The sequence below is a fragment of the Berghia stephanieae genome, chromosome 1 (genome assembly GCF_034508935.2).
Source record: "Berghia stephanieae isolate SIO BIC M18660-M18661 chromosome 1, UCSD_Bste_1.3, whole genome shotgun sequence".
NCBI lineage: Eukaryota > Metazoa > Mollusca > Gastropoda > Nudibranchia > Aeolidiidae > Berghia > Berghia stephanieae.
This window is the reverse complement of record NC_088360.1, coordinates 42,336,207-42,348,706: the sequence shown is the minus strand read 5'-3', so window position 1 is coordinate 42,348,706 and position 12,500 is coordinate 42,336,207. Positions and strand designations below refer to the sequence as shown.

At 35.1% G+C, this 12,500-nt stretch overlaps 1 protein-coding gene across 6 annotated transcripts in view; it reads left to right on the top strand.

Annotated features, from left to right (window-relative positions):
- The window catches only part of LOC144975033 (hemoglobin subunit alpha-A-like), a 143,602-nt gene that overhangs the window by 129,822 nt on the left and 1,280 nt on the right, over positions 1-12,500 (top strand). For all 6 annotated transcript variants that reach the window (XM_078918731.1, XM_078918721.1, XM_078918697.1 and 3 more), the window contains exon 4: positions 9,465-12,500. This exon is cut by the window's right edge and continues 1,280 nt beyond it. In XM_078918731.1, the coding sequence (XP_078774857.1) occupies positions 9,465-9,593 (129 nt within the window). In that variant the 3' untranslated portion in view covers positions 9,594-12,500. The remainder of the gene's footprint in view (positions 1-9,464) is intronic.

Here is a 12,500-nt window from a genome sequence, read left to right as displayed (position 1 = left end):
ATTTTCAAAGTTTACCAATTCATTATCTGAAAAATGTTCCTTTAAAAAAAAACAAAAAAACATCAGGAAATCGTAATCTGCTAAACAATTATTAGAACAAGTCAAAGTGATATTTACCTATTAAGCTGTGGACTGTAAAACATAAAAAACAAAAATGAATATAACAGCTTCAAAAAAGAACAAAAAACCAAACACGGAAAGTTTCCGTCTAAAAACCCTTCTTCAGCCACGACTAAATATTTCGCCGATCTGGTTTTTTAAAGTAATGTATTTATGTTTTTATTATTTACTGTTGTTGGCTGAAGAAATGTTTGAGCCCGAAACGTTCCTTGTTTAGTATTCTGTTCTTTTTTTTTTTTGTAACTGATCATGATCACACGATAAATACCTTAGGGTGCTGTGCTCTTGGGGTTTTTTTTAATGCGTTCCGAACAGCTGCATGAGCTTTCGAGTGCGCGGTAGGAACAAAGTTCCGATTCCGAAACATATGAGTGCAAGGAATCTTTCATTCCACCTGACTTGTACATGCATGCAGGTCTGACATCCGAACCCACTTATGGGCCTAGTTTAACATTTTTGTTATGGACAATATTTTGAGTCATTTAAAAAAAAAATGTCCATTACATTGAGCCCTAAAGGAATTGGGTTATCAGACAAGTAATGTACAAGTTGATTCTACCCTTGACGATTCTGATTTACGTATAGAGCAGTAAAGTTAGGTGCCCCAAACGTAAACAAAGGTCGAGAAGCACGTGGCAAACCACATGTTCCTGTCTTGACAGCTCACGTTCCAATGTAAATAATAGAAAAAAATAACCTTTAAAATTTGGCTGTTAGGTGGCAAAAGAAACTCATATTCATAAATACTCGATCATGCATCAAATAATGTCTAGATATGGATATTTTATGGAACAAAAGGTAAAATTTCTAAAATTTATCAAAAGTTACAGTCTATCTATTTTTAGACCAGAGCAAATTATTGCGCTGGTGTGAACAAAACGAGAATTATTCGGAGCCTGATTTTCATAATAATTTAGCCTTATATTATTATTTCTGCAACTGTTAGATTTTATGTAAACATATTTTCAACGCTGAAAGTGTATTGCCTACAACTCAAACTACAAAATTGGGAGACCTATATTGTGCGTAAATTATTCCGGTCCCTAACGGAAATCACTAGCAACTTGTTATTGTTTATGTTTGGGGCACCTAACTTTACTGCTCTATTGCTAATTTTTTTTTAAAATCATATTTTAAAAGAAGAAAGAAAAGAAGATTTTAAAAGACACTAGATTCTACTTGTCATCTACCATATTTTAATTAAAATTAGTGTATGATAATTAATTTTAAAATGGTATCACTAATTGTATTTGTGACGTAATATCATTACGCGTTACTATAATTTGTGAAGCTGGCTGAGAAAGCCGTGGAAGATGCGGCAAGCTTTGATTCAAGATATGAGCCAAAATCGAAGATAAAGTGTTTCCCATAGCAACAGATTTTATTCAGGAAAAAATTCATAATTTGGGTTCTAATAGGCGTAGAAAGAAAATTTATAGTGGTAAGTGATCAGAATGGTGTTGTCTACACAACTGCATACATAATTTAATTTATGAAATTTGCGCATCTTTCTGGGTTTTCTCAGCCAGCCGCACATTTATGGGAAGGCGCGGTGGAATAGTTAATATTTTTCTGCACCTCCATACACATTTGGGTGCAAGCTTATATGAGTTGGTAATGGATGTATGAAACTTTAACAAGATGATAGTTAGGTCAGCGGCTAGAAAAGGGTATGCATGCGAAATTGGATCAAAAGACCGACCACTGTTGCCGAATCTGATTAAATGATTCTGTCAAAGAAAGACGGGCACTTCGGCGAAGCAGGAACTCGGATGGCAGGCAGCCTGAGTGAAATCACAGTTTTAAAAAATGAATAAATAAAACAAAGAACTTAAAATGATGGTGATGATGATGATGATGATGATGATGATGATGATGATGATGATGATGATGATGATGATGATATTAATATAATAATAATAATAATAATAATAATAATAATAATAATAATAATATAGTACATGACAATAATAATAATAATAATAATAATAAAGAAAAGAAGAAGAAGAAGAAGAAGAAGAAGAAGAAGAAGAAGATGATAGATAATAATAAATAATAATAATAATAATAATAATAATAATAATAATAATAATAATAATATAATAATAATATAATGATAATGATATGATAATGATAATAATAATAATAATAATGATAATAATAATAATAATAATAATATAATAATAATAATAATAATAATAATAATAATAATAATAATTAATAATAATAATAATAATAATAATAATAATAATAATACTAATAATAATAATAATAATAATAATAATAATAATAATAATAATAATAATAATAATAATAATGATATTAACGATGATGATGATGATGATGATGATGATGATGATGATGATGATGATGATGATGACGATGATGATGAGCAGGAGGAGGAGGAGGAGGATGGTAAGGTTTAGATTTTTCAGTTTCAATTACAGGGTAAGAATTAACATATTTATTTTATTTCATATATATTTTAAGTTTAAACGATTTGGTTAAGGTTTGTGCCATAAATTGACTCTTGAAAATTAATTCTTATCACTGAACTCTATTGACGCCCTACGGAAGCCAAAGAAGCCATGGAAAATACGTCGATTGGAAATTAATTCATGTCTATGAACTCTTTCCACTTACGCTCTTTGGAAGCCAATGAAATCCATGGGAAATTTTGACTATGGCACGGCTGTCTCACTTCAATGAATCACTGAAATATTATGGAAAGTAAAGGCTTCACTGCAATTGATTCACATATTTATTTCCCTCCTTCCCCTCCTTCTCCTCCTCTTCTTCCTCCTCCTCCTCCTCATCATCATCATCATCACCATCATCTCCCTCCTATTTCTCTTACTCCTCCTTCCTCTTCTTTCTTCTTCTTCTTCCTCTTCTTCTTCTTCTTCTTCTTCTTCTTCTTCTTCTTCTTCTTCTTCTTCTCTTCCTCTTATTATTTATTATTATTATTATTATTATTATTATTATTATTATTATTATTATTATTATTATTATTATTATTATTATTATTATTATTATTATTATCCCTCTACTTCTTCTTCTTCTTCATCTTCCTCCTCCTCCTCCTCCTCCTCCTCCTCCTCCTCCTCCTTTCATCGTCATTACCAGCAACAGCAACAGCAGCAACATCCTTCTCCTCCTCCTCCTCCTCATCATCATCGTCATCATCATCATCATCATCATCATCATCATCATCATCATCATCATCATCATCATTGTTGGGAAAAAAGTTTTAATTTCAAAACGCAAGAGTGTGGCTCAGCGGTACGGTCTTTGATTCGTATCCGAAAGGTCCCGAGTTCGAATACTCCCTGCACTGTGTAGCCTGGAGCAAGTCACCACGCCCTAGTTCAGTTTGATCGGTCTACTTCTTTTTTTTAAATCTAATGTTAGTGAAGTTTAACGCTTGATTATCTGACGTCACAAATTATTATTATTGTAAACTTGATATCATTACTACTATTACATTACTACTATGGGGAGGAGTACAATAATGGAAATCTAATATCACTATACATAAAGCCAGCATAAAATCCATTTCTTATAACATTACATCTAAATTTGTTGTGTTTGAATTGTAGAAAGTGTAGAATTGACATATCTTAGAAGAGATGAAAGATAAACAATATAAGAGGGTATTATTTCCGTCGTAATATCGACCATAGTTTGATGAGATGCCACATAATAATCCCATAGGTGAACAGCTTTGCATTGCTTTTCCATTGTGAAAATCACTTTCCATGAAGAAAACCAAACCGAGGATTATAAGTCTGATTGTAAATATATTATTTTAAAAGCATTTTTCAACTACGAATTCGAAAGCAACTGATACATTAATAATAATAATAATAATAGCCTACTTCTGAGTTCGGGGATCCCGATAGGTCAGTTGGCAGAGCGTTCGTTTCACAAGCAAAGGGACCAAGTTTGATCCCGTGTGAAGTCGAGATTATTTCTGATCCCCTTTCCACCCAGCAGTGAATGGGTAGCTGGGTCTGTTAGAACTGACAGAATGCACTTTGTGATAGACTTGCGTCCTAACCAAAGGGTAGCAAGCAATTGCTATTGTCCGTTTCACGCTATTGAAACGGGGGGGAAACCTCGGCTCCATTGACCTCATGGCTTTGAATGACTGCTTTTATAGGTTGATTTCGGCTGACGCTACGATACTGAGTGATTTGTATTTCTATATTTTACGCCAGCCATAGGCTACAAGTTCATGTCTCTCTATAACGGTTTACAAGCGGTTTAGGTTGCTTATACACTTGTGTGTTGATTACGATGATTTGTTATTGCATTGCTAGCCAAACTGTCAAGAATTTGACTAAACCATAAAAGAACTTTGTCAATTCTTATCATTTTGATTTTGCCATGGTCTGATGAGCGCTCAATAGCTAAGTCGATAAATTATAAGGCCCCCAGAATTTCCTTTTTTAAAAATAACAAATGACGCAACGAGTTTGTGTAAGATGATATGACTGGAAAGATGACATTTAATGAAATAACTATTCTTATAAATGAATAGTAGTAGTAGTAGTAGTAGTAGTAGTAGTAGTAGTAGTAGTAGTAGTAGTAGTAGTAGTAGTAGTAGTAGTCGGAGTAGTAGTAGTAGTAGTAGTAGTAGTAGTAGTAGTAGTAGTAGTAGTAGTAGTAGTAGTAGTAGTAGTAGTAGTAGTAAGTAGTAGTAGTATAGTAGTAGTGTTGTGTGTAGTAGTAGTAGTAGTAGTAGTAGTAGTAGTAGTAGTAGTAGTAGTAGTAGTAGTAGTAGTAGTAGTAGTAGTAGTAGTAGTAGTAGTAGTAGTAGTGGTAGTAGCAGTAGTAGTAGTAGTAGTAGTAGTAGTAGTAGTAGTAGTAGTAGTAGTGGTAGTGGTGTGTGGTGGTAGTTGTGGTGATAGTAGTTGTTGTTTTGTTGTAGAAGTAATTAATTAATTAGTTCCTTTTTTAACCGGCAGGTATAAGAGAGACAAAACTTCCTAGTGGCAATGCTATCGTTTAGTTGTTGTCTGTATAATATAAGACATTTGAACATCAGCTGCCTGAGTCACATTCTTTAAAGTGTGGTGTCAGATATCAAAGAAAGTACTATTTATTTTAGGGCGACATAAAGATAAAAGAGATATCTCTTACTAGTAAATTGACATCTACGATTTATGGAGACATGTGTATTCAAATACATTCCAACATGAATATTTAGCATCATCATTATCATCATTATCATCATCATCATCATCATCATCATCATCATCATCATCATCATCATCTTCATCATCATCATCATCATCATCATCACCATCCTCATCGTCATCCTCATCATTATTATCATCGTCATCCTCATCATTATTATCATCATCATTCTGACATAATTATTTAACAAAAATGAATATAACAGCTTATTTTACCCCCAAAAACTGAACACAATCCCTAACAAGTGTCCTCTCAACTTAAATATTTCGAAATCAGCCGGTGCATTTCCATAGAATATTAAAGCGTGAGCTTTAAGTAGCCGGTTATCCACTCTATGTTCTCAAATCGTTTGACAAGGAGACCCAAGGCAACAGCAACATTGAATATAAAAAAAACGAATGACATATTGCATATTTTTTTCGACAGCAACAACACTATTAATTAAAGGCCAGATGCTCAATCTGGACAAGAATATAGTGAGAAAATGTTAGTAAGGAGCCTTCTTCTTTTTCTCACTTTTCCAAAACTCACAGCCAGAATCGAACACGGGACCTATATCGAGAGCCATACCTCAAGACCACAAAACTGCAGAATATTAATATGCATATGTGACCCTTCGCCTCAAAACGGTATTAAGTCGGGTTCGTAAAGATGTTGTAAATTGAATTTATAGCCAGTAATATCAGACTTTTGTTGAGTTTATACAATTTATTTAGGAGAATGGCAACCATATTTTAGGGTGCTAATGCCAACATTTTATATTATTGACCAGTTTAAGATTAAATTCGGCTTTTAAGCATGTGGTTCGTTCCGACATAATACCGTTTTGAGACGATGGGTCACATATTACGACGTCATTATAAGAGATCCTGTGGCATGATGTATGATAGGGATTAACGTGACAAATGAAACAGATAGACGGCCTATGAATATTCAAAGACTTTGTCAACATTTTCCAAACTTGTCTTGCATACTAATCGTGGGCTAATGATTTCGACTATCTCGCAATGGACGCCCGGGGCCGGATTTTTTTTTTTTACTCCTTCCCTATAATAAATAAAATGCTATGTTGGCAGAAGAATTCGATTTCATAATAATAAAATTCATCTTGGGAATGGCTCATTTAGCTCTTCATTGTGTTTTAGCTGTTGTCAATAGTTTATAGCAATAGTATTATCGTATGAGTTACCATGTGGTCTAATGGCATGACACTCGCCTGGACACCCGTCGTGTCCTGGGTTCGAGTGCCGATCTGAGCGGATAAGTCCTTGGAAAAGGCTCTTTGCTCGCATTCTCTCACCGTACTCATGTGTAAAATGATTGAAATGAGTAAATAAAAATGTAATATCGCCTAACAGGCGTCATGTCTCGTCCTTCGTGTTAAAGGTTACTAGAGAGCCCTTTGCAAAACGCTTTGAGCACGGTTAGTGGATATAGCGCTACGTAAAAACTTTTATTTTTTTTTTTGGGGGGGGGGGGGGGTTGTGTGTGGGGTTTTTTAATCGACGTTATTATCATTGTGATTATCATATATGTGTCTAGTCATCTCAAACGGTTTTATTTCGAGATGAAAAGAATCCTGTAATAAATAGAATGTTGTGCTTAACTCACGAAACCTGTGTTAAAATCAAAGCCTTCATTGAAAAGAGTACGCATTGTTTCTTCAACATCAAAAAGTATTGGCTGCATTTTCTAGTTCTGTTTACCATTCGTTTATTGATACTATGCCATGCGTTTCAGTGAAATACTCACAACTTCCAGCCAAATTAAATCTATCAACACACAAAAAACGGTGTGTAAGCTTTAACGTTTATTGATGCTATGCGTTCAGTCAAAAGGCTTACAACATCCGCCAGTCGGCTATAACGTACCAACACACAAACATATGTGTAATCTTAAACGTTTATAGTCTAATTAATACAATTTAGTGAGAATTTCTCATAAACATGACTGGCTAAAAGCAATAACAAAGAGCTGAGTGGCGTCAACTTCGTTCCTTCTATAGTCTGATTGATATAATTTAGTGAGAACTAACCACAAGTAGGCTGTCTAAGAATGATAACAAAGACCTGAGTGACGTCAATATCGTTCCCTCTATAGTCAATTTTCTTCATCAAGTTCATTCTGATATAATAAAAAAGTGAGCTTTTATATAGCGAAAATCCACTAAACTTGCTCAAAGGCTTTACAAGGGGTCACTGGTCAACAGCAACACTTAACATTTAGGACGGGACATGACGCTTGTTCGGCGATATTACACTTTTCGGACAGGGACAACGCTGTTAACGGCCAGGTACTCATTTTACACCTGAGTACGGTGAGAGAATGTGAGTACGGAGCTTTTTCCAAGGACTCAACTATGCGCCGAGCGAGGCTCGAACCCCGGATCTTCCGATCCGAAAGCGAGTGACATACCACAAGAGCACATGAGACTATTTTGAGCGTTGGGCTACATATACTATCTGCATCATAATCTTTGTCGATATAGTTATTACCGTTGCGACCACAATGCCATTATATTTATTGTCATTAATATCACCACTACCACCATCCCCAGCACTATCACAACCACCACCACCACCATCGCCACCACCACCATCATCATACTCATCATCATCATCATCATCATCATCATCATCATAATCATCATCATCATCATCATCATCATCATCATCAGCAGCAGCAGCAGCAGCAGCAGCAGCGGCATCTGTGGGCCGTCTTTCTTTTCTTAAAACAAAATTCAAGCTGTGATGAACTTGGTCAGTGACTGAATTGGTGACAATGGTGGTTAAAATTCCACAAAATGTACGGTACACATATACACAACTACCCTAGTTGACTCATGTGTGAATGAGAACCTGTCTACTTGTAACTGTTATAGAACAAAAGGGCGCATAACAGTCGACTTGCGCTGTTTGTAACAGTAACTGTCATACGGTTTGCAGCAGGAATATTTGAAGCAATGTGAGGCGATAAAGAGTTGTGAATCCGTGAAAATGTTCTGGAGAAATATTCATTTTTTATTAATGTATTTATTTGACGCCATCATCATCATCATCGTCGTCATCATCAGTATTAGCACTATCACTATGGGTACAAAAACATAACATCACAGTTTCCTCTTTCTTCGTTAACCACTAAACTGACGTACTCTGGAAAAAAAAACAAATTTTGTCCAGAAAACTCATCCTTCAAATATCGATCGATTTAACGCTCGCATTAGCAAAAGCTCTTAAACCTAAGACTTCGAGAAGTCCCAGGTTTGAGAGGTTTTTTTGCCAAGATGAGGGTCATTCAAAATGATCGATATTTGAAGGTTGAGTTTTCTGGCCAAAATTTTAGATATATGTTGTTTCCAGAGTACGACATTTAATTGATTTAATCTCGATCCACGGATATAATTTAATAGCTGAATTCTCTGTTTGTTTGTTTTTTCTTCACCCAAATATTGGTGATGGTTAAAATGTTGACCTTTTTGAGTTACGAATTTGGACAAACTGTCAACACCAAAGGGTTCTTTCCATACAACCACCCCCTTCATAACCCAATTCTCTCTCTCTCTCTCTCTCTCTCTCTCTCTCTCTCTCTCTCTCTCTCTCTCTCTCTCTCTCTCTCTTTTCTCTCTCACTCTCTCTCTCTCTCTCTCTCTCCACCCACCATTTAATCCGATCTCCCTTCGTCTCATTTATCCTCTAAATGGATCGTTTCTGCCTGACAAATCACTCTCACAAACAGTAAATTCACTCCTTTCCCTGTTGCTTATAGCGATCTTTAGGAAAAAACAATTTCGCACTGGTGTCGCAGTGGTCAAAGCACTTTCATAGATTGGAATATTTGGTTTAAGTCCACTGGAAATATTAGATTTTTTGTTCTCTCGCGATTTTTTTTTTTTTTGTTGTTGTTGTTTTTTTTTGTTGTTTTTTTTTTGTTCTTTCAATAAAATTTTAAATCGCAAAAGTAAGTTCTTTTTTTTTCATGCACAAGTAAATCCTTGAAAATAAAACTTGAGCTTTCATACAGAGCAATATCATACTATACGTGATATAAGCGTTTTACAGTGGGTCTCTAGCCAACAGCAACATTTAACATGTAGAAAAAGACTTCTATATTGAAATAATATTTTTAAAAATTTTTGTTTTCAGTTGATGGAGCAGCCCTTCCTCGACGCAGTAAGAATTATCCTTGATGATCGATATACTGACAACATGGACGTCATTTATAGAATACTCATCAAGTTTATCCTCCAGCATCTTTGCGAGTCCTCTAGTTGATGGTGAGACGAAGGGTCATGGAATCGTCTTGCCAGGCATCCAATCATTCGAGGACTGTATGCCCCATCTTTTTTGTAATGCGCCTGTCAGAAAAGAAGAGCAGAAAGAAAGAAAGAAAGAAAAAACAATTCTGAAATTGCGCATGTCAAAGGAAATTTCGTCATTTGACACGTGACACATTATGTGTACGAAGTGGGTCGTTTCAGACAGACTGCCAGTGTTATTAATGATGAAGATAAAGTGATAACTACATTTCTACAATTTATATACATATCAGCAATGCAAAATATCAAAATGATAAATTAATTACATTCTAATGCATGGCTTGTGATGAATTAAAATTGTGTCTGATAACGATGTATACAAATAATTTGAATGTTTTTTTCAATGTGCCGTTTATATTGGCATTACAAGGGTTGTGTAGCATGCCGTACTTCTTCATTTTCCGTGTTTTAACGTTAAAAATATTCCAATTTGTTCTCATTTAAAACATATTTGCTATTTGAAGCATATCAGGATCACTTTTTGACCTGCTCTCGACTGGCGCAAACAATAATAAGCAAATATTACTACACCTAGTATGAACACGCGATCTTCGGGATACACCCAGTATTTGAAAGCTCAAAAAACTAAAGGCAGAGGAAAAACCATTTTAATACTTTGGCCCCATAAACTGGATTAGCTTTACAAACGTAGGCCCAGAATCTATGTGTACTTGTGTTGTTTCTCAAGTCGTGCCAACACTCCCAAAATCCTAAAATGCTAGGAAAACTTAGCGTACAATAACAGTATATAAACTTCATTCCTTTAAAGTTAGACGCACAATGGTCTGGACAGCAACCTGTCAACTTCGCCTGGGATAGAGTATTCCGGCCCTACAATTCTGTGGCACATACAAGAACCTGGTAACTCGAATTATAGTGCAGTTGAAAAAATCAACACAAAGCACAGAAAACAAAAATTGAGTTACACTTGCGTTCAGAAAAAGTGCATTTTTTTTTCTTTTGATTATCCATATTTGAAAAATAGTAGTAAATAAACTAGAGCTAATGAGAAAACTATTTTTACAGGGACCTATTTTTTTCAAGAAATTTAAATGCGGTTTATCAGGTTCATTACCACATTATGTCTGTGTCAGGTCATGTATGGGCTGTTGCTCAAATAATATAGTCGTCCCCTTGAGATGTTTCTTGCTGTAATCTTCACAATGAGCCATTATGAGAGTTGATTACCGCAAATTATGTTTTGATTGAATTGAAAAGATCCATGACTGATTGTGAATATGCCAGAACAAAAACAATTAACTGACTATGTCAATGAATTATTATCATTAAGATATTATTATATAACAATGGCTGTATCAAAGCTTTGGAAATTATATGTTGACATTCTTTGTATGTATACATTATGCATGCTTTCTGTATGTTTCTGTTGAAATTGATAGATTTCTAATGAATGGTCGTTTTGAATGTTAAATGGAAACTTGCTTGCAAACATATTGGTGTCGCCAAAACCCGCTATGTGAATGTCTGGCAATACAAATAACTGTCAATACCCCTGGTAATCCCCAATTATCGTAGCTCATCTTTTCGAGCAGCCTACTTATTTTAAAATGCAATATTATAGAATACAAATATTTGATAAAGTTGGCGTGCAACAAATGAACATATCTGGGCGCTTCCGATTTTTGTTTTATCTTCACCATTTAGCTGCCGCACTCGCATTTAAAGATTTGGCCAGAAAACTCGTCCTTCGAATATCAATCGTTTAAAAGGTTTTTACTAAGATGAGGGTCAGTTAAATCGATGGACATTCGAAGGACGAGCTTTATGGCCAATTTTTTAATGCGCGTTTTTTTTCCAGAGTACAGCAGTTAAATGGTTAAAGAAGTATCAGATTTAAAACCTTTAATCCACATCGGCAGTACAGTTGAACAAGGATGGTTTGTCATTCTAAACCAGTGGTTTTCAAACTACGGTTCGTCTTGAGAAAAAAAAAAGAGGGGGGGGGGGGGGGGGGGCTGCAAATTAGTTGGTCAATTTTACTATTATTGATAGATTTTAAGACACTTATTGATGTATATAGTAATTTCCATTAGTTTCTTTAAAGACAAAAGACTAAATTGTTAGATATAAACCGATTACCTTTGAATGAAAATCGATGATTTGTTGCACGCTAAACATGTGCACCCTGCACATCAAATCATTGGGGTTTGTTTTTGTTTTTTTTTGTTTGTTTTTTTTTGGGGGGGGGGGGGTTGGATTTTATTTTAATATCTTAGGTCTTTCTCGTTGGTCTATTAGAATTTGAAGTTGGGTAAAGCAAAACTGTCTAATATTTTATACTGGACCGCTGATCGAAGTTTACTGAAAAGTTTGAGAACCACCGTTCTTAGCAGTATATTATTGGCTTTTGGTGATAATTAACTTTTTTTTTATATAGCGAGGGTTTAGGTGTGGTTTATTTTCATGATGAAGGGTTGGTGACTTCTCGTCCTGCCCTCCCTCTTTTTATTCCGTGCTGGGACTGGCAATAACGGATTTGTAATTTGTAATGGCATTTATAGGTCATTTGATGAGTAATGTAATTAATTTCACTTACACAGTTTCTTGGATCAAAATATGGAGTCTCCCTATTCCATCCCTCCCCTGTCTCGATGATTGTATGAGACCAACTTTTCAAACAAATTTGTTGGAGTAACTCACGTCTGGATAGCTTCCAAAGAGGAAAGCATGGAACATCTTTAACCTTTTCAAGAAAATATGATGAGGGAGTAACCCACGTCTGCCTAGCTGATAAAGAGGAAAGCATGAAACATCCTTAACCTTTTCAAGCAAATGCGGTGTTGGAGTAAGCCACGTTTGGCTAGCTGCCAAAGAGGAAAGCATAAAATATCTTTAACCTTTT